This window comes from Spodoptera frugiperda, chromosome 20, assembly GCF_023101765.2.
Source record: "Spodoptera frugiperda isolate SF20-4 chromosome 20, AGI-APGP_CSIRO_Sfru_2.0, whole genome shotgun sequence".
NCBI lineage: Eukaryota > Metazoa > Arthropoda > Insecta > Lepidoptera > Noctuidae > Spodoptera > Spodoptera frugiperda.
In genome coordinates, this window is record NC_064231.1 from 5,087,957 (window position 1) to 5,112,296 (window position 24,340).

General features: G+C 34.0%; 1 protein-coding gene and 1 long non-coding RNA gene across 10 annotated transcripts in view; one reads left to right on the forward strand and one right to left on the reverse strand.

Moving 5' to 3' along the window:
- LOC118282249 (neuropeptide FF receptor 1) overlaps nt 1-24,340 on the forward strand; it is a 155,791-nt gene that overhangs the window by 113,105 nt on the left and 18,346 nt on the right. For both annotated transcript variants that reach the window (XM_035603237.2, XM_035603238.2), the window contains exons 4-5: nt 3,486-3,712; nt 22,055-22,160. In XM_035603237.2, the coding sequence (XP_035459130.2) occupies nt 3,486-3,712; nt 22,055-22,160 (333 nt within the window). The remainder of the gene's footprint in view (nt 1-3,485; nt 3,713-22,054; nt 22,161-24,340) is intronic.
- LOC126911978 (uncharacterized) overlaps nt 1-24,340 on the reverse strand; it is a 153,008-nt gene that overhangs the window by 62,737 nt on the left and 65,931 nt on the right. The gene's annotated exons all lie outside the window — the stretch shown is intronic.

Below are 24,340 nucleotides of genomic sequence, written 5' to 3' on the forward strand. Positions count from 1 at the left end.
ACTCTATCTGTGATCCTGTGTGTGTGAACTTATATGTTTGTGAACGCACTAGCGACACAGAAGAAAATCCTAGTGTGGGGCAATGATTTTTTTTACAAATAATACCTTTTCTTAAACCTGCAAAGAGTAACATTAAAAATTTACCAAAGAGAACATACAACAACTGAAAATACAAGAACTTATCAATAATTTCAGCTTCATGAATTTTTATTCTTTTTTTACTTACCTTTCAAGTATAAGTAATAGTGTTGAGAAAAGACACTCGAAACGTTAGGGCCTATAAACTAAGATTTATGTTCCACGTGACTGAGCCCATGAGATCAGCGGAGGTCGCAAACAACTTTCGTTTTGCCAAAATTAAATTTGTTAACGCATACTTCAGTATACACACCATTGGAATTTGTGATTGAAAATTTAAACTTTCATTAATGAAACATTTTACAGTGAGTAAGTTTGAGTTACGTGTAATCTAGACCGAGTACTTATTGGAGTTAATTTCACACCTGTCATTGGCTGGGATTAACGACTAATAAAGCTAATCTATTTGTGCAAAGTCGGTTAAAGTACGAGAAGTATAACATGAATGACGGCGGGGACGAAAGCCGGCAACAAGCTTGCTTCTTCTTCAATGTACTTTTCCACCTTTTCATGTAATACCTGAGCTGTGAAACTATGTAACCATTTCCATCGCTACTTAGCTATGTAGCTGAGCGAAGAAGATGTACTATTCATAGCTTCTTCAGATGCACAGCTCAAATATGCGATGTATCATAGCAAAACACACGCCCATTGCACGCATCACCTTTCCATATATCAAACATAAAATCTTAACTGAATCCGTTTTCACCAATGCACCAATGAATATGATTGGTAAAAGTCAAACGTACTCACAATAACGTAGCGTAGCACATCTCTGAAGAAAAGCACCCTTAGTGTAGCAGATCTTTTAGGCAGCTGGTGCCTTGTTTGATTTGCCCACTTGTAAAAATAAGTCATGAAAGTTATAGACGTAACATTTACTCCCAACTGCTTTTTATGTCAATTGCAACTATTAAATCCTTTACGCAAACACCGAAAATATTATATACATTAGTTATACTACAATAAAATACTATCGTCTGTTTGTCTAACTTTCTGAAAGAACCCAGCGCCTTATAATCAATGTTCCTGTTTTACTAAACTAACGCTATTTAGTGTTTGTTCTAGAACAAAGTAAATACAATTGAAACTCAATCAAATTGTCAATTAATTTAGTTTCGGTTAAAACAAAGCGGAATGAGAAAAATTGCTTTAATTAAGATCAGAGTCTGGTATTTGGTACAAAGTAAATTGTTATGCGGAGAAGGTTTATAAGACTTCTTGCAGTTTGATATCTTAGTTTTATATTACTTATAAACGAATTACGCGCCACCATTAATATGTGCAACTGACAACAGCAATGCAATGTAGCGAGCCGCCCGCGACAAGTCTCAAACATTAAAGTATTGTGTAAAATCAGTGCAATAGTTATTTCTCCGTCATCATACAGTCCACTACTCAAGGACCCAATTTCGGGTGCATCGAGGAACGATTAACAGCCTGATACCTCCGAACCGTACACTCGTATTGACTAAAAACCAACCCGTTCCTACTCCTGCTTCTTGCACTAGAGACCCGGTAAGAAATGTGCAAAGTTATAGTAGTAATATTAAGTTTGTAGTTAAGTTTGGAAGTTTACGTCACGTCCAAAAAATATAACTTACAAGAATAAAACCTCTTCAATACAGAGATTGCACTATTACTCAACCGCTATGCGACGGAGTTACGTCAACGGTAACAGTGCAATGAAAGGCACTCGGATCTCTCGATTACAAGCAAAGGTGTACCTTCCGTAGATATTCCGCACTTTCAGTTGTATAACTGACTCTTACGTAACGCCTATGTCCATAACATTGATCGGATTGAGTTCTGGAAACTAAAAAACGATAAGTCCAGATACTCGTGTTGGTCTTGTGTTTTTGTATTTATATTTTACATTGTTGCTGTGAATTTACGTGTAAACGTTTGTAACACAGAAAAAAAAATTGCTTGGTAATATAATACAGTATAAATGTGGGTGAGCCATGCTTCAGCACGAATGAGCTGGCTGAGTGATACCACGGCCTCACAGAAAACCGACGTGGAACAAAGTTTGCGTTGTGTTTCGTTGTGTGAGTGAGTTTACCGGAGGCCCTATTCCTCTCTTCCCAATTTTCCCAATCCCCGATTCCCCAACAACCCCAAATTTCTAAACTCTAAAAGGCCGGCAACGCACTTGTAATTTAATTGTAATGCCTCAAGTGTTTCAAAATATGTCCATGGGCGGCGGCGATTGCATATTATTAGGTGAATCGCATGCTCGTATATATATATATATATATATATATATATATATATATAAAATAATGCTAAAAATATCAAAACCGAGTAACTGAGGACTCTTGTTACCATATCAAGCATATACCTACAATGAAAATCAGGAAACAAAGAAAAATATATACCTATAAAAGCAATTGCGAAACTCTTTCAAGTCAATCAAGTGAACATCTCACGTACAAGGACCTTTGGTCATCAGATATTCCGGGTTCACGTATCAAAAGAAAAAACCTCTCGTAAAGTGGTCCTTCTGAACCCAATAATTTGCGGTATTAAGGTCTGAACTTGTATAATATCGGGAGTATAAGACAGTAGGACCCGGTTGATAACATTCAGGGCTGAGAGACGGTTGATTAAATTTTGAGGAGCCAACTTTGGTTATAAGCTGATTTGTTTCAAGAAAATTTTCTGGTCCTGTCCCGTTGATTGCTTTTATTTTGCGTTGGATCGGAAAATGGTTTGTTAATTTGGTTGGATATTCTTTTTTATTCGTTATAATTTTTTGGTCTGTTGTAAAAGAAAGAAAATGTATTCTGATCTTGATAACAGAAAAATATTCTAGTAATAGTTCGTTTGAAGCATTTTATCTTTGCATTCAAGTATCTGTAGAATGGAGAAACCTATTCTCACTTAGTAAAGTCGACACCCATAGTGTGATAGTACCGACCACTTTATCGACTTAGAATCTGTGCCAAACCACAGAGTATGCGAGAGCTTAACACAATCTAAGGTCATGATGCTATAATGGGTGCTACCCTCATGAGGCTTTAGTGTACGGACTAAGTAAAGTTAACGTTTTATATAAATATATACCTTTTTGTTCGGCATTTTCTTAACCAATTTTGGTTTAAGCTAGGGCAGCGAGTAGACGTCGATTTTTTAACCAAAATAAGGATTATTGTATGGCTATCAAAATATTTTTATTACTTGGAAACATAATGTATATGTATCTTTAATGTATATGTATGTATCTTTAACTTTGTCCACACACAGGTTGTGATCTTGACTTTCTAAGTTGCTTTTAACTAGAACAAGACCCAATTTTGTCACATTTGATTTTCCAATAATAATTCTATTTACATTGTCCTCAGGAGTAGCAGTGGCTTCAAGCGTGTTCACCATCACAGCGATGTCAGTAGACCGGTACCTGGCCATCACGCAATCTCTCCGACAACCCTGGATGCCATCAAGACGAGGAGCCTGTAGTCTGCTAGCAGGACTCTGGCTGGTAGCCCTGGCCATCTTCGCCCCACTTCTAGCAGTAGCTACAGTTGAGAGAGAATACGTTCCTTCATTGTCAAGGACGCGAAATGGATCGGTGAGTTTTGTTATTATGTTTAGAAATTTAAATGTAGTCGCTAGTGCGACTACCGGACATCATTTCGGGTTCGATTCCCGGATCGGGTAAAGTACTACTAGGCTTTTTTCGGTTTTTCCAAAATTTCTTAGTGGTAGCACGGAGTCTGGAATCGTGCCCAGTATATGGCAATAGACTCAACCCCTACATGGCAAAGTTGCATGACTTTAGTTCTGCAGTATTTATTTCATTATGAATTACATCTAGCTGTATCGTATAGCTAGAGTGTTGATGCAACCGTAGTTTCATATAAAAACATCATACTTCGGTGCTGTCTGTTCAGTGTAGCAGGATTAGTCTGCATTGAAGAGATCATTACCATACTCCTCGAAAACTCCTGATATTTTGATATTGAAAATGTAAAATACATACTCGCAAAATGTAAAGTATAAAGCATACTCGGAAAATACACCTCAATTATGCTATTCATATATGTATAGAAAGAGAGTTGCATCAAATTCAATTGGAAGAAAGAATATCAAGTATCATCTTTCAACAACTTTATATTCAGATAGTCGGTTAGATATGATCTTGAATACTAAACCGCGCGTCTCCCGTCTCCCGACTCCATTAGTTCATTGGGCAAGCAAGGAGACGATTTTATTAAGATTTGCATGGAGATTAAAAATCTTCTACGTCATATTATTATTTCAAGGACTAAGGATACTAAGAATACTAAAGGGAGATTTATTTTAAGTTTTGGACAGTATAAATGAAGCAACGATGATGAACAGTTATTAGTTAAGAAAATATGATCATATAAATTTGTAAACTAATTGAGGTGTTTTAAATGGTACAGGGTGACATCATATTCCACTGAACTATTTTGAGCTGCAGTTACACAAAATTGTTTACTACAAGAGTTATAAAAATGATCACAATACCTAATCTTCGATCATAAAAAAATATCCCAACTGTTTGTTTATTCAATCTACAGTTCATTCAAATATGTAGAATAAAATTTACATTCGACAGTATTTAGTATGTAATAATTGTCAAGTATTAGATTTTATTCCTTCGATAAAAATTTGGCATTGGCAAAATTGGCCCTTAATCAAACAAGAACAAAAGCTATTGAGTTGATACAGTGACATTTACAAAACCTTTTTGACGGTTCGAAGATAAATACCATAACTTAAAGACAATAATGCGACTACCAAGAAAACCGAATATTATGCTTCCCACCCACAAAACTAACTAAAAATAGATTCCGGGTATAAATTAACATCATTTACAATTCAATATCAATACATTTCCTTTGAATTTACGGAGCAATTTGTGTGTTCTTAAGCTTGGAAGGGTCAGATCACAAATCCTGCCACCATCTTGGGAAGGTTGCCCTTAAAATATTAATCGTAGTGCCTTAAAGTACGGTAATGTAAGCAGTTACTTTAATCCCTGAAAAGTTAATTGGGCCTTATCTTAGAAAGCCACTTAGGTACAGACGATTGCCCCGAGAGTGTATTTTCTTTTATTTTAGAAGTAACGCTTTTTAAATTTTCAAGGTCATTGAGTGACGTAATGGACCTTTGATGTTCTAGTTTTGGATGTAAAAATAGTAATAAATAACGAAATAGTATTTTGCTAATTACATGTTTTTTACTATCCTTATTATCTTATATCTGTACTCTCATTATGCTTATTTAAATTTTTATACATTATAAATGTAATTATTTCCATCAGTGAATTCACATTATGATAATTCTCCTATTGTAATGACATTAGATAGGAAACCGTTAATGATTTTATTTATGGAACCATTGCATAAAAAAAATCAATGTTTATTTCATGTAATGTTGTATGAATAACGCGAAAACAAAAACGATTAAAATAAAAAAAAAATAAAACAAAAATTTGTAGCGTTTTTCAGAAGCGTTCCGTTTACACTCTACATATAAGTATACAAGCTGTTCAAATAAAATGATATCAGTTTGCCTACGAGCATAATTATAATGAACATTATTACCGACTACCATCCGCCGCCACTTCCTACTACCGCCAATATCCGCACTATCATGTAATTACTTTGTTAATATCGTTAAATACGACTCAAATTAAACTATTTCATGATTAAATAGTAAAAAGCAATATAAAATTAATAGTGTTGTCCAAAATTGTAGAGTAACTATAAAAAAAACAGTGTCTCAATAGGTATGTGGTCATGGGTGTGAATACTCAAATAATGTCTAGTAAACTCCTTGTGATCATTGCTTAAAGAATGAGTTTTAAGTCGAATAATATTTGGTTAAGACCCAGTGGTGATAATATACCTCTAGAAGTGATATAAAAGGCATATAATATATTATAACTCACATATAAAAAAGTATCCTATCACCGAATTCAGCTCATGCCCTGTCCGTATAATTTCATCAAAATTCGTTCTGTAGTTTCAGCACGGATAAACATTCAAACAAACTTTCACATTTATAATATTAGTGTGAAGTGTGATTGTGTGATAACATCATGTTATTACTCAAGAAGAAAATTGAAGTATGTTTACAGTACATTAACCCTGGACTCACCCCCACATGGAGAAGCCCTACCGCCAAATATCGGCCACGCTTTAATAAAAATTGTTACATTTCATCAGAAACATTCTTAGAGTATTTATGTTATTGTAACACCTACAACAAGAAACCCACTGTCCAAAATAAATAGCCCCATCTGCCTCCCACGGCGGAACTTTATGTTTCTGACACTTTACGCGACCCCTAAATGTGTCAGACGAAGATAAGTGACGTCAACTGATTCAGAAAAAGATTTTCAATGGACTGAGAAGTATTGTACCCGAAATATCTTATATTCACCCGAAACGTTTTATGTAAATCACAAAGATTTTCAGGAAGGCCAAGGCTTTGTTGGATCATTCGTTCTACACAAACTGTTTTTATTATCTTTCATGTTTCTTTTAATTTTGTTGGTTGTTACAAGATTTGAGAAGTGTTTTCGTGGTTTACTTTTTATTAGACCACTTTGTGTATTTTTATTGCTACAAATAGTAACTTTATTATATTGTTTCCAAGTACTTCAACACAAAAAGACAAAAATGTACACTTTTACAAGTACTTAAACAAACTCGTAAAACAATTCCACAAAACTTGCCGTGAAATTAAAAAGCAAAATAAGTAAGTTGTGAAGTAAACTAAAGAAAGTTTTTGAAACAATTGTTCCGTAGAGATTTTTTCTTCAACTTTTTACTTACTAAAGCGGAAAAATGTGGATCAAAATTTTCCTTATGTAGGCGGACCTACTACTGAACAAAACAATAAGTTTATTGAAATAAAAAGTATAAGATTTGAATAAGAAACTTTACTATAACGAAGAAACACTTGAGTGGGTGTATTATTTTATATACGAGTATATACTAAAGCAATCAAATAGACTAGGGATGATGACGGGGTATGAAAATTAAGCAAAGGGCCTCGGGTTTGTTTCCCAGGTCGGGCAAAGTATTGCTGGGCTTTTTTCGAATTTTCGTAAATTTCTCAGTATACGCACGATATCTGCGATGGTTCCCAGTATAGCAACAGGTTTACCTCCTATTGTAAAAAAAATATTAGGAATTATGACTGTATGTGGTATATCTACCACAACTGCCGGAGCCCGAAACCAAACCAAATAGTTTTACATAAAAATCATTATCTACGGCTTATAAATCTAAAAAGTCAAATAACATGTTATTCAAATCACGTTCGAAACACCTTGCACCGTTGCCACACTTCTGTTTACTCGAACAATATAAAACTGTTACTACCTACTAAATAAAAAAAAAATACTACGTCTCAATTTCACAGCTTAAATAATCCCCTAATGCAACACTTTAGTGGCCAACTTCGAGTAATAATGTAGCAGTAAATCTTCGCTGTAATCCCCTGTGACATCAAACTGGCAACAGTCCAGGGTTGCAGACCAATACTTAAGAGAAATTAATCCTATTAGTGACTCGACTTATTTCAGCCAATGTATTAATATCGACTTCGCTACTTGAATTTGAGATCAGGAATTATGTGCAACCCGTTCAGTGTCAGGTCATAAATATTGCACACAGACAAATATGCAAATTATGATTATTTATTTGTACAAAAATAATCATTTTCCACATAATAATATTTGTGATTCAAAGAGAAGTGTAGAAAGGAAAAGATAAAGGTTGATTTTAAAACATATTTATAAGGGGATTGCATTTATATAAACAAAATAACTTGAGTTTAAAAAAAACCAATCCCCGATTCCCTAACAACCCTTAAACCCTCAAAAGGCCGGCAACGCACTTGTAACGCCTCGGGAGTTTCGCCCATGCCACAAAAAAGGCACTTATACATACACAACCAACAATACGGCCATGTAAATGCTTTTTAATGTAAATGTAGTAAGTTTCAGTTGCTACTTTTAAATCCATTTCTAAATTGAAATGTTTATTCAAAAAGTTACGCTCTAATATTCATCATAATGAAATTACAAATGAATTTATTAAATTTAAAATGAATATTTAGTAGAATCTAGCTCTTGATAAATATACAGCAATCTATTTTGTTTGAACGTCTCTCTCACGTAATCAGCGATCATCTAGTTAGCTTTTCACAAATTAAACTCGCGTGCAAATAAATAAATCGGAGGCTAAACAGTTTATTTTTTTAATCAATTACTTTTTTATGTCTTAATCTAATTTGGAATTGAGTGATGAGTCTCTAGGCATGATTGGTAGCCTGATAATCCAAGGAATATTGTTTGTTAAACTATATGATACATAAATGCTATAGTAGACGAAGTTAAGTAACAAACGTTGAAGACTTCGAATCAAATCCAGTTAAGTTTTACATATGAAGAAGTAAATTCAACTGTACCTGTGATTCTGTATAGCAAGCCTGAATAATCTTGACAAGCATTGAACCTGACGAGGCTCTTATTCAAATAACTTACAAAAAGATACCTCTATAGTACTTTGGCGACACAAGACAAATGACAGAAGTCGCACATAGACGATCGACGAAATAAATCAACGGATGACGTCACAAATCCACACGATTACATCGCACATGTGAAGTTTACATGCGAATAAACACGGAGAGAAAATCCCAATGATCAAGTGTTGGGCAGAAAGCCTGCCAGACATGATCACTTAGTCTGGTCGGAGGGTCTTCCTTTTTTAGAAATCTTTACGTACCTACTAACTCAGTAACACGTATCGCAGCTCTTAATGTGCGGTATTTCGTTTCAGCCTTTCGTTTAATTTCAGTTGAAGTTGAAATTATTTAAGAGTGATGTAATATTTCAAAAACTTATAAAATGTGAAATGAAATTGTTGACCAAAATAAATTAGTTTTATTGCCTCTTCCTTACTAAATACCATTTAATTACAAAATAATTAATAATTATTTCTCTTGAGAAATTTACGATTAAAATGCTCAGATTATTATTTAAAACGAACAAGAATGCTCTTGAGAATTGTATTAATCTCAAAAATCGTTCTAGAAAATTGTACATTCCCATTGTAAATGTGGTCAGGATTTCATATTAAATCTAGAAGTATTTTTGGTTATAATGGAAAAGCGTACGTGCTTCAATAATATATATTTATTTATCTACATTTAAGTTTTGTTCAGCAAATAATTTTAACTTGACTTATCTATACAATGTGATAGGCTTGGGACTTCTAACCCGTTAAGGCTGAGTACTACATCTAATTTTATCGACAAAAGTCGGGGGTCGAAGGGGTCGAATCCCCTCCCCTAAAAGTTATGACTATTTTAATCTTTTTTTTACTTTTGTTGATATCAAAGGTTGTATGCGTCGTAGAAACAAAAAAAACGACAAACGGTAGCTAATAACCTTGGCTAACTAATTCATTACTTTTTTCATATGTTTGATAATGTTTTGGTGAGCCAAAAAAATCATTTGTGAATTACCGAAAAAATCACAATTTTTCAATATTTTCAATTAGGGGTTCAACCCCCATAGCGTTGTTTTTTGTCGATAAAATTAGATGTAGTACTCAGCCTTAACGGGTTAGAAGTCTCACCCCTATCACATTGTATAAATAACTTTTCTTAACTCTTCATCATGAGCAGCGTGCGCAGACGCGACGACGTTATGCAGCTTACTCAGACTGTAGGCTACAACCTGAGTGTGCTTTTGTAACTCGAAACTAGTATAGCGTTTCTCCATTAATATAAGTGAGTAAACCGTGTTTTAAGTAAATACTGAAAATAATTCAATCTAAAAATAAATCATACCAGTTTGGTACAAATCGAACATTTCCTATTCGTTCTGAAATACGATAACCCTAAACCATATTCATAACTCCAAGGTATTCTCCATGTAGGAGGCTCTCGTGTTTTTATTGGTTTTTCCACGATACACGAATGTAGGGACGGCTCGCATTGCTCGCTAGATTTAGAAATATGACGGTCGAACGCTCGTACAGTCGAGATATGAAATGCTTTGCTCTGTGACTTATGTACTTCGTCATTTCATTTTGCTGAGAGCCTTTTCTTTGTCCGGAAAAAGAAGTTAGACTTTGAATGCTCCGTTGTCGCGGTGGTTGGGCAACTGGCTGCCGTGCAACGTGTCGCGGAGTCAAGTCCCACACGGAACAACTCTTTGTGTGATCTGATTGTTGGTCCAGGTCTGGTCTGTCTGTCAGGTGTATGTGAAATTGTATTTTTGTAAACGCACCCACGACACAGGAGAAATGTGAGGTAACGTTTAAAAAAAAAAGAAAAGAAAGAAAAAAAAAGGAATGAAGAGGTGTTTATTTTATAAGTGCGTTTTAAAGTTTAGGATACACAATTACCAAACATATTTAGCAGTGGATCAGTGCATGTTGGAATTGTATTGTTTATATTCATTAAGTTAATAATCATCAAAAACTAAAAGTAGCAGATCACATTGAGCAGAACATTAAAACATAATGAAACACCGTCCACTGGAACATTACAGTCTCGAATATACTCCCAATACATTATTTATAAATCCTCGTTGACTCGTTAAAATGTTCTCAGTTCCGATGTCACGTACGAGCAACTTGAAATCAGACCTCCTGTAAACTGATTACGTACACACAGCCTTTAATATATCGTAAATGAAACAAGAAAAGGCTTTTTAGACTGAAAAATGAGACACAAATTATTCGGATCACGTCCCAATCGGATCTCGGGTTCAAATTCTATAGCACATAATGATCTTTTCATAGTCTACTGCGGTATTTACTATTTATCCGTTTACTTGTGTAATCTAATAAAGAATTATTAAAAACTAAGAGGGTATAACTGAAGTTTGGTCCACTTGGCTGCCGTGCAAAGTGGGCGTTAGATTCTCGCGTCGGGCAAAAACCTGATAATCAAAATTTTCTAAGTAAAATGACCATTACTAGCCCGGAGTCAGGAAGTTCAGCAGTTCTCGCCCCTGTGCTTAGAAAAGTACGTAAAGTCGTGGACCCTGCGCCTGACCTCTCTCCAATCGTGAGGCGACACATCGGGTTGAGAAACAGGTAATAGAGTGCACCAGTATTTGCGCACACATTTGTGTACTATAATATGTCATGCGTAGTGGGCTAGCCTAGTTAGAAATGGACCTCGCGATCGAAATTGGTCAGAGTGGTTTTTATTGTAACGTATTGATATAAATTGAAATGGTACTGGTGCACACTGATTACGTAGTAACAGAAGCATTAATTATCGTTACAAAAAAAACGAAGAAAAGGCTTTTTAGAACTGAAAAAAGAAACCAACAAGCTCGATAGTTAGAGCTACTTAAGGCCACAATCGACACAATAACCAAAAAAAGATACAAACAAAACTATCTTTCAGCGAATATTCCAAGTAGGCATTCAAAACAACTCCTTTGAAATATCCTCGAGTAAGCTTGTTTTGCAAACATTTGGAATTTCAAAAAACAATTGTATTACAGTCATGACACAGACAGGTTTTGTCGACACGCTAAGCTTGGCTCGGGTCTACCTCGGGTAGGATTAGCCAGATAACAAGGATTTCGCTTTACTTTACCACTTCTTCGCGTCGGGCAGCAAACAAAATTAGGGTTACGCCTTATGTACATAGATAATGTTATTACTCTCCAAAATTTCTAAAGGTCAGCAGTGTCTCACCTCTATACTTAGAAATGCACAAAATTTTAAAGCCGTTGACGGAGGTGCCTGACAACCTTTCCAATATGTGTCTACCGACAGTCAATCGGGTGCTGAGAGTCAGGTAACGGAGTGCATCTGTTTTTGCGCACACACTTGTGCACTATAATATCTCCGGTGTAGTGGGCTAGCCTAGTTAGACCGATGGACCACCACGATTGAAATTGGTCAGAATGGTTTTTATTGTAATCGCAGTGATATAAATGGAATGGTACTGGTGGCACACGTTGGTAGTAAAGACGCATTACTTCACGTGGTTACAGAAAAAAAATTCGAGAACCTATTTACCAAACAAAAACCAAGTAAGCTCGATAGTTAGAGCTACTTAAGGCCACAATCGACACAATAACCAAAAAAAGAATACAAACAAAACTATCTTTCTGTTAGCGAATATTCCAAGTAGGCATTCAAAACAACTCCTTTGAAATATCCTCGAGTAAGCTTGTTTTGCAAACATTTGGAATTTCAAAAAACAATTGTATTACAGTCATGACACAGACAGGTTTTGTCGACACGCTAAGCTTGGCTCGGGTCTACCTCGGGTAGGATTAGCCAGATAACAAGGATTTCGCTTTACTTTACCACTTCTTTGGGGGCAGCAAACAAAATTAGGGTTACGCCTTATGTACATAGATAATGTTATTACTCTCCAAAATTTCCTAAAGGTGCAAACACATAATTTATGCGTTTGCGTAGGTAAATGACAAAATTTTAAATGTGTTTACGGAGGTAAGTTAGGCCCAGGTTATAACCAAGTTGGTCGTTTGTAATGGGTTTTCCGAAGTGTATGTCTAAATAAGTCAATCGGTGGTAGTTACGTTTCATTTTTACTAAACTCTATGTATGTATTGGTATTTATAGTGCTTTCATATATAAATTATTTATTTAAGTATGTATAAATATCAGTAGGTACACCGCGGACTACCCTTCTCTATGTTTTCCCTTACTGTTTATCCATCCAAAGGTTGTCTATAAGATATCGTTCTTTAGTGATAACACCGCCCATTGTACTATCAATTACTGAAAGTTTGTCCTTTGTGATTTTATGGTTTACTGTAAAGAATATTCTAATCGAACATTATATTTTTTAACATAAAACACGTCAAAGCTAGCTTAAACACAATGCCAAGTTTTATAATATTTGTATGTGTTTTTTATTTTATTTATGGAGTTTGCTAAACAGACTGCGGACCCCTATATTTTACAAGTTATCTTCGGCCACAGATGTTTCAAACACACATACATGGACACTTTATAAACAAATTACTTAAATATACGATATGTTTATATTTTCAATCTCTTGTGGCATTTCCATAGATGTTGACTAAATGTAGTTGCTGTTGATGATGTTGGCTAGTTAAGATTTTGAATGAAGTATACGTAATATTTAAGTTGTCGCTCATAGTCAGATGTGGCGGCTTGTTATTCTACGTGGAGGACTAAGGGGGAAGCCTTTGTTCAGCAGTGGACATCTGTCGCCTGATGATGATGATGATGATACGTAATATTTGGTTAGTCAGCTGATATTTACACACTTTTACATAACACAAGTTGGTTTCATCTCGAACTCAAACTTAACTGCCACTCTTTAACAATAGAATAATACTCATCATTTAAAAATTTCAACAAAGAATTAGGTTTTAAATATAAATTCTAGATCTTAATTGTGGTCTACTAAGTTACAATTTAGGTTGAAGTAACTAAACGATTTTGCAAATTTCATCTTAGTAGAACAACGCTTAATTGAAAATTATGAATCGCTATAGTAAGCGAGACGTGAACCTAACTATCTTGCCCATGTAAAAGTTTGGGAGTTGCCCAGTCAATCACTATTATCCTTAATGGTTGAATGGATTTATTTTCTTAACTTATTTTCCTTTTTTTACTGAAATATTATTTAAAGTTATCTTTTGTTTAGGTAAGCGTTTTGTAGCTAATTATGATGAAGATGTATGTTTTAATAAAATTGTAAAAATTATTCCGTGCAAAAACAATTCTAAGTGATACAATGGCTATCTGTCCGCTTCTCATGCATGAGAGTACGGTGTGTCAGCAGTAGTCACTAAAAGGCTGTTGATGTGTATATGTGTGTGAAATATAAAAAAGAAACATTTACAATTTTACTGCATACTTAATTTACAAATGACAAAAACAAAATATGATACCGTAAAATAAAACTACGAAACAAGTTTTACACAAACGTTTTATGTCAAAAAGTACTGAATTTACCGTTTTATCCTTTAACATAACTTCAGTACACAATATTTAAAGCTCATAATAAATATTTGGCAACAGCTCTGTTGGCCGGACTTGGGAATTTATTACTGAATCGGCAACTAAAATGTGGACTAGTGAATTTAAGGCTATTTATGCAGCCTTTGGTAAGCTTTTAGCAGTGGTATAAATATTTACAGTCGTTTTACAAATAGTATCCTTAATGTATGTTGATTAAGCATCAATTTGTTAAATCATCAAATAGTACAGTTAATTTTCGTAAATTGTGAAATGAGCTTGCTCTACGTAGGATATTATGCCAACTACTTTGATATTCATATTTCTATCATCAATATTAAATAGCGAGTTAGACTATACATACATATCGTCACGCCTATTCCCATTGGGGTTGGCAGAGACCATGAAGTAGCAAGTACAAGTCATTAAGGGTAACTGGATGATTATCCCCCCTTAATAAATGGTACTAGAAATAATATACCCATCCTATACAACCTATCAGCCCTTTTCATAGTAAATATATACTCTAGGTCCCTAAATATTTAGATATGCCATAAACGTTGCGCAAACATGTCCCAGGGACCACAAATTCAAGTCTAAACAATGTCGTAAAAGGAAATGGAGGGTAAAAAGAAGGAGTTTTTTCTTAGAAAACAATTTATCTGTATACTTGGCATCTTGGGTGAGATATAATGATCTTTCAGTATAACTTGAGAAGACTTTTGAATATTTTTTGGCGTAAAAGTTTGGTGTTAAAGTATTATTATAATATCGTTTAAAACAATATCGTGCTTGTTAGTTGTTGCTCGAGATGGCGTCTGTTTTACATCATTATACGAGTTTTGTAATAGGTCTATAGTCAACACATTTTTTTTTAAACCAAATACAATAATATATCTATGTATATGGCAGAGTTCTTGCAATACCTTCCAAAACGTGTTCCAAATCATGTGTATAATCCCATACCTGACTAACGCTTCAAAGAATAACCAATGCGATGTACCTGACATCGGTAATAAACATGGTCTAAAAACAATTAGATTGTATTAATTAATTAATTAATTATTTATACCGAAAATGAAACCAGAACACAAACGCGACATTTTTATTTATTCCTTTAATGTTATTATTTTGAATAAGTTCTTTAGATTTTATAGGGGCTCGTTGCCTATATCTCTCGTTGGTCGAGTGTTCGCAAGTGCGACTGCTAGACAAGGGGTTTCGGGTTCGATTCCTGGGTCGGACAAAGTAATACTGGGGTATTTTTGGTTTTTCGAAAAAAAAAATCAGTATTAGCAAAGAGTTTGCAAATGTGCCCAGTATAAGGCACACCACAAATAGTGAAAAATGGGTATACATTTTATAAATGCAATACGTGCCGTAATGTACACCTCTGCCTACCTCTTCGGGGATAAAAGGCGTGTCGTTGCAGATTCCTTAGATTTTATGCTCTAGTGATTTTCACTAGTATTAATTCAAATGAAAAAATCGATAATTTTTGTAAAAAAATTATCTGAATGGTCTGCTATTCATAAAGTAGGAGCGAGTGTACCTAACAGCTCTTTGAAAATAGTTCCAACTAATTTTTCATCACATTAATAAGTACGTTCTTATAAATTAAAAATTATTTTTTAATTATAATCTCTGCCATTTGGAAAAGTTGTAATGAGTGCAAGTTGACAGAGGTCGCATAATGTGAAGTTAGGTGGTTTGTGACCGACAACCATTTTTTATTTGAAACAAAAGTTTGGTATGATCTATTGTGGTGTAATTTTGACAAAAGATTGATGATCAAAATGTTTCTTAAGATGCACAGCATTAAAGTAGTAGTAGATTAATTCGTGTGTCAATTTTGATCAATTAGGTAAGACGTACAATACGTACATATTTTGATTTACTGGAATCTACAAACATGTTAGCTCTAAAACTGGTACAATTCACGTTTCACAACGAATATAAATTACAACTTTGACATTTATAAATGGATACTCACTTCAACTTCTACATGACATTACACTTGCTTTCAAAATGTGAACAGCGACAGATGCATGGCACCGCTTTCGCCTTAAAATAAAATGTAAAAAATACCAGAGTTTTTCAACCGACTTCAAAAAAATTAGTTCTCAGTTTGACCTGTATGTATATATGTATGTTTGTACGCGATTATCTCGCGTTTGGTTGAACCGATTTTGATGCGGTTTTCAGCATATTATTTTTCAGACTTAGGAGAAAGTTTTAGGTAATTTCCAAGTTTATGGTAATTATCTGGCACTTCGAACTTCAACTTCTGAAGGCAGTTTCCTTTTTTTAGATTATTTGTTATTAAGTTTGTTAAGTTGTGGTTTTTTAAATGTAATTCTTGGGTAAGTACCCAGGAACTTTCGTTACATAAACTTTGCGCCTCAAAGTCAACGTCAAAGCATTTATTTCAACTAATCCTAAATAAGGCACCTTTGAAACGTCAAATCGTCCGTCAGTCTGTCTGTCAGTGAAGCTACGAGCTTGTTCCAAAGTGTAGCTTTGAATGGAGAAGAACGAGAAAGAAACTGCATCGTTACTCTTGTCACCCATGACGCCTGTCACCCACGACGGTAGGCAGATACTATGGAACGGCAACATATATATCCCTATAAGTATATACATATAGGGATATAACAAAACAATCTTTACTCTTAATTTTCCCAAAACGACATACATAACAATGAAAACCAAATACCTCATAAATAGCGAAATTAAATCCATCAAAAGGAAAAATAACAAATATTAACAGCGGTGACCCCATAAAGTTCTTTATATGGCGACGTTTCAGAATGGGCGAGTAAAAATCTATGTAACACCAGTATAAACTGACCGTGGAATGTGCAAAAAGATGATACAAAGCAAGACCAAGATAAACTGGTTTTATATCTTGATCTGTGTCCGTGTGTAGGACCCCACGCACTCTATAAACGTCAATCGTCAAAGATATGACGTACATTCATACGGATTCTCTCTCTATTGTGTGTTGGGTCAATATTTTAGGACACAGAACTTAAATAGGTATAAGTTTGAGCTTGAATGCCTTCCATGTTTGTCTTTAAAGTCAATCCGTGGTTTTTTGTGTAAACAAAATAATTTTAATAATATAATTCAATATCGATCTCGTCTGTAAAGTTTCAACAACTAATGGAAATATTTTTATTTTTATTAATAAGTTATCCAAAATTACAAAACGGAGTTCACAGAACTGATTTAAATGCAATGAATGCTAAATAATTCTGGGAATGTTGTGAAACCTCCGTTTATTTTACAATTAAGACTACAAATCCAGAGGCTTTGGATGCAATCTTTGGACCAAATACATTACCATTTTGTAATTCCATCCTCTTCCACGAGATTAATTCAATCTTGACAATACAAGTAAGTAGATGAGAATTGCCATCAAGTTCCTTGTAAAGCCTTAAGTACTAGAACTTAGTAATTAAGGGTTTAATTTGTCCCTTACTTAGACAACAAATTTAAGTGGGTGTGTACACTATAATTTATAGCTATAAAAAATTATAAAGCTTAATACAAGTTAAATCAAATGAAATAAATCTATCATCGCAGGTTCTACGAACTTGCTACGCCGTAGCAATATTCGCTACGAGTGCTACGCCGTAGCAGCATTGTTAACTCACTGTAGTATTTTGATTTAATTAATGTAGATACCGTACTAATATTTTCATTCGTAAATACTTGTGGTTATTACCACGAAAACAATGAATAACAATAAAATGAACATTTTAGATAGTTTCACGCGCTCCACTAAGCACTAGTGATCAAATAACGCTGTTAATTAAAACCGTTGTGGGATCTGTGGTCTGTCTGTCAAAGATATCAGTCTGGCAACTAGAACTAGTTTTACACACTTTTATTCATTTCAAAATTAAATGTGTCAATAGGTTTTTTAGACGTTGTCCCATATTAGGATATTCTCCTGTGTCGTGGGTGCGTTTACAAACATACAAGTTCACGGACACATGACACCTACAGCACTTTGGAACGAGCGCCTAGCTTCACTGACAGACAGACTGACGGACAATTCAATTTGACGTTTCAAAAGTGCCTTATTTCGGATTAATTGAAATAAATGCTTTGACTTTGACTTCGACTTCGAAACAACATTTTATGTATCACCCAAAGACTTGTTCCGTGCGGGATTCGAACCCAATGTACGTTGCATGGCTACCGGTTGTCCAGCCAACGCACCAACCGAGCATTTAATAAGATAGTGTCACTACATTGCTAATTTTAATAAATTTAGTTGGAGGCCTTTTAAAAATTCAATGTATGACTTTAAATAATAGAAGTAATTAGTAAATTAATAAAAGCTACTATTTCCCGATATGAAGAATATTGTACATGTCTAATATGGATGTCGTAAATGAATGATCGCTCCTTTTCTGATTACTATTTTCTCATAAGAAGATTGGAGTCCGGATTTAAGCTCAATACTACACGTACATATATAGAAAGCAATAATGCTTGCTTCGTATTACATTAGATTAATTCTTATTATTTAACGTATTGGGTATATTATGGAACAAAGAGGCATTTTTCTTGAGTCGCACTATTAATATGATTGGCGAATTGATATCTTATACATCAATAAATCTGATTTTTCATACCATTAAGTGCTTCTACCTGCTACGGACCGCCTAGCGGGGCTCCGGCTTGAAAAGCAGGAGTAAAAATGGGGTGGTTTTTAGTCAGTAAGAGTCTGACACTCCCTCTCATTTCTCCTATGGCGCCAACCGTGAGAAGTCACCCAAAAAATATGTTTTTCCCTTGAAAAAAGGTGCCTCTACTTATTTTAGCTAGAAATAAAAGTCATGATGTTAAAAGAAAAACTTCTGTTAAGTTCAAGATTAATGCATTACGTAGTCATGCCAAGAACTCTTTCTGCAAAGTTATTTAACTTGAACCCTTTGATGAAGTCTCGAGTTATCTTTATCTTTTGGATTGAATTTGTGAGTGTATTACGATGTCCTAGCTAATTGAATTAGCGAAGTTATTATCTGGTATATCGGGCCACGAGACCGATGTTTTGAAGAACTATGTCAGACCTAGTCATTGAAGTCGATAACAAAGTTTTATTTTATCTTCTGTCTTTGCTTGGGATTTTGGGAGTTTCTGACTTGTGTACTAATCAAAATTGTTTGGTGATTCATACATTGATATTACCTCAGATCTCATATTTGTTAAATAAACGAAGCCCGTTTACTCTATACCAAAAAGCTAATAGTTTGTTTTTAGCAGCTACCAATTTATCCCCAGTACTATATTAACAACATAAACTATTTTCAGCCCCAAAAATATACAGGAAAATTGGTGACATAGTTAGTGGAATTTAGTGCCGTGATGAAAATATTAGCCTGTCAGTTACGTGGATGCTGTGCAACGAAAATAGAAAACTCATAGTCGGAAATAGAAAAAAAAAAATATTTTTTAAGTCAAATAGAGTTAACCCTACTTTTAACTATATAGCCAGTATAATATAGCATACAATGCATGTGGTTGAATCTATACCAAATATGGAGCATAATTTTATAAACTTAGATTTATTTCTAGTCTTGTTTCAAGTCTTACTATTGACATTGTAATAAACAGTATTTATCACATTGACTATTTATCATTTTTGCTGCCCATTTAACCTTCACAGATCATTAAGGTTAATATCTCATTCTTAGTAAGATATAATTTTATAGAGTTTGACTTGGGGATTGACTTTAATAGATTTTTGTATATTTGTCAATGACTATTCAAACTGAATAGAGATAGCGGTTTGTTTACTTTTATTTAAAATAAAAATATAAGTACTTATTGTAATATTTTTAAAATCGGTTTTTTATTGACACTTTTTATTTACAAACTGAAATTAGATAAGAGTGAAGACTGGTTACGTTTTGATGATAAGTCACGTACAATTCTTTATTTTTCTACGCAATTGTATTGTGACGTTGAGAGTACTGTCTGGCAAATATTTTTTTTGTACAGAAAATACCATTTCGGACAAAAAAGTGATAAACGTAAGTAATAGAAATGCTTTAGTAAATTAATATCTACGATTGAGCCGTCAACATTCGCCCGAGTACACTCTCCACAGATTCCAAAAAATGAACAAATAAAAACATATACGGTAGCATATTTTGTTTCGTAACAAGACACGCATTTTTTAAATAAATAAATATTTTTGTTATTCAAATGTATACAATACCGAAGCTCCAATTAAAAGTTATTTTTTGTCAATCGTATTTCCTGTTTATTTTAGTGTATTTTCATTACTTTTAAGTGTAATATAATTTACTTGTGGATATTTTGTATTTGACTTATAAAACAATTCGTATTTGGATGATTTTCAACCTCAAATAAAAATGTTTTCGGCTTACTCACGTTCTGTTTGAAGAGGACAAGTTTCAAGCCATGCTGCTCATGAATATGAGCCTTTAGCATGACTCACGAAAGTTACAATAAAACAATTCGTATATTCTATGAAACCTGACTTCTTATTATACGCGGGCGTATATATACCGAATGTATAATATATAACCAAAGATTTTACGTTCTACACATTATTATTAATATACATATTATTATTTAAAAATACTCCTTTTTAGCTTCTTATCTAAATCTTGCATCGCAATCAGAATTTCAGATCTTACGGAAAATACAAATTCTATAAACTTAGCTCATTATTTTTTTATGGAAAAAACCGATTATGAAGCACTCCTCACTAAAAATACTTTCTAAATATCCTAAAATGAATTCCCAGTACACATCTATTATTAAAGTAAATATCCTCATAAGTGTTAATTATCGTGGCCAACCCTAACAGTATAACTACTTGTAGGTTAAACGTTTATACTCAACTATAAAAGAGCGGAGTGGCTTTTGTATGGAGAGGGTTGCTAGTCACCGCTACACATGGAACTATACAGAACCAGTTTATCTTGGTCTCACTTTGTATAATCATTCTGCACATTCGATGGTCAGTTTATATTGGTTTTGTAGCTTGATGTATTTCCCTGTGTACACAAACTTTCGTTTTACTACCTTTGGAAACGACTGTGTAATATTTCCCTAAGGTGACTGTTCATACTTATTCATAAGTACATGCATAATGTATGACGTTGCACTGCAGAATAATACTCTAGTACGAGTATAGGTACACATTGAAGCATTTCAAAATTCTATGAACGAGTATGTGTAAGCTGAATGGGTCATTCTCATTGTTCGTCATAAGAGTATTAACGATTCATTGTTTAATAATTCTCTCTATATGAAATTTTAGTTACATTATCAGTACTCAATTGCTGTTCTACTAACTACTAAAATAGATTTTATGTATTTAAGTATCGTCACACCTTTTATCCCCTAAGGGGTAGGCAGAGGTGCTTATTACGGCACGTAATGCCACTTAAAATGTAAACCCACTTTTCACCATTTGTGTTATAAGTCCCATGTTATAGGGGGTGAGCCTATTGCCATATCTTGGACACAATTCCAGACTCCGTGCTACTACCGAGAAATTTTAGAAAAATCGATAGAAGCCCAGCAATTCAGTGGCCGACCCGAGAATCGAACTTGGGCCCCCTTGCTCGGCAGATTCACTTGTAACCACTCGGTCAACGAAGTAATATTATATTATAAATTGTACTGACCCTGTTTCCATTAATTTGACTTCATACTAAAAGTTTTATAGGAATACATTTAACAATATTTCTAATTCAAACAATAACCAATATGTTTGTTTAATCAGCGAGAGAATACATTTTAGTTTCAATGTTCGACGGCTTGCGAAAGATCCCTCACGCTTGAATGAATGAGCTCGTCAGAGACCATTCACACAATTCAAACCTTTTTGTTTGTTTGAATTTGCATTTTAAACCAGCACTTTGTCCACACAGGTTTGGGTCGAGCGCAGCATCGAATTCTGCACAGAAAAATGGCCGGACTCGATAAAAAAAGAATTGTTTGGTGCGTTCAGTTTCGTCCTCGTGTATGCAGTGCCCGGTGAGTGTTAAATATTCAAGTGTTCAAGCAACTCTTGATTGTCTTACTTAATATTATAAATGCGAATGTTTGTGTGTATGTTTGTTACTCAATCACGTCAAAATGTTTAAAGGCATCAAGATGAAATTTGAAACAGGGGTAGATTATGGTTTAGAATAACACATAGGACACTTTATATCTCACGGGACCGCGGGCGAATCCACTGGCAAAAGCTAATGTATTATAGTTTTTAAACAAATGGAAGGAATTAGTGGTATAATCTGATTTAAATGAATCTTATTTTACTTTGAATTATTAATTTCTTTTACTGGGTTAATGTATTAAAGAACCTGCATGAAAACAAAATAATGTATTCGGAAAACTTTCATAACTTGTTTTGAGGTAGATACATTTTACATTGAGTTGTAAAACAGCTTTTTGTTTGAGAGTTTATGTTACGGAAATATGAAATGGATATGTTACGAGTACATTCTGAAAGTAAAACAAAGTATAAGTATTTTACTTTATAAATAGTATTTTAGGTACTTTATTGATATTTGTAGAAATGACCATGATATTGTTTTATTCCTGTTACAACTAGACATTGTAAGGCTTCTACGACACGTAGTGAATAAAAATATATATCGAAAAAAATCTAGTACCTTTCTCATTTTCCCGTAAAGATAGGCCTGAGGGGACAAGAGTAGGTCATTTGTCACACGTTATTATTATACGGCCTGGTGGGCCCGAATATGTCGGAAATTTCGGAAATTACTTCTGCGTGTGAAGGGAGGTAAAATTAATTTTACTTTTCCAATTCGATTTATCTAACTCAATTCGATTATAGGGTTAGGTGAGCGTACGATTCTTTCAGTTATATTTATATCTCTTTTATTTTGCGAACAACAAACGATATAATAAATTCGATATAGACATTCTCGTCCAAATATTTTTCACGGAAAACCTGGTGTTTTGTGGTTTTTCTTCGCTACCATTTTATAATAATGATATCACGAAATTCGTAAATTATTGACAATACAAAATCGAAGAATTCTAGTGTCGTTCATATGACTACTAAAATATACAACAACTCAGTCATCTGCAGTGTGATAGTAAATAATTAATGTGTTCACATTTGTTTTTATATGTGTTTATTCCATTTCGATCACGTTTCAACAATAACTCCATTATTCTCTGTTTTCTAACAAAATATCTGTAACAGCGAAACTGTAACTAGTTTATTTCAGTGCTGACTTCACGTAACAGCTGTTCACTGAATCTTATTTATTTTATTCGAATCACTTAGTTTGCTACGTGATTTCGTAGCCCGTAGCCCGTAGCTTGTAGCGGACGTAGGCGTCTACGAAATTCAGAGCTAGTCTGTTGTCAAGGCGTAGTGAAGTTAATTAATTTTACAGTTCAGAGATTTGTATTATACTTTATATTGAAGTTCTATATTTTATTATCTCGAATATTGACAGCCTTTTAGGGTTACTGATGAGCTAAATTCGAACTCTAATGCTAAAAATACGTAATTCGGTTATCATGACAATCTGTCTTTGTCTATAAGCAGATTGTATATCATTAACCTTAATAGTAACTAAAAAAAATGACAACCTTTTATAACTTCACAATTTTAATGGAAAGTGATACGTCAAGCGAAATAAAGATTTATATTTAGTTCTATATAGTACTCGTATGTATGTCACCGTTCACATGAAGTAAAAGTTGATAAATCGTATTTTTCCATGGCATTGTGTTACAGGCATTGTCATAAAACAATAAGACTTTTTAAAAATATATTTAGTACATAGAACATAGATACATATTGTGTATATAACAAACACAATTGTCTGTCTTTGAGTAGGGATCATTAATATCTTTCACGTGCTTGTATTTAATGGTCGTGAGCTTAATGACAGGTACCGGGTTCCAATATGGCGGCGGCATGTGACCGTTAAATTCAAAATGTCATTCTTTGGAATAGATAGTTAACCCTCAAAACGAATACAAAGAGGAGATGTCATAACTTTTATTTTTCTTTCTTTCTTTTTATAACTGGATTTCTCTTTGACATAATGCGAATGACACTTTTTGGAGAGCACTGGATGTTACAAACCATGGTCTTTTCTATTTTCCATTTAGGTGCCCCATACTACAAAAACGTTGCCAATCATCCAAATTTTAATATACCACTTTTT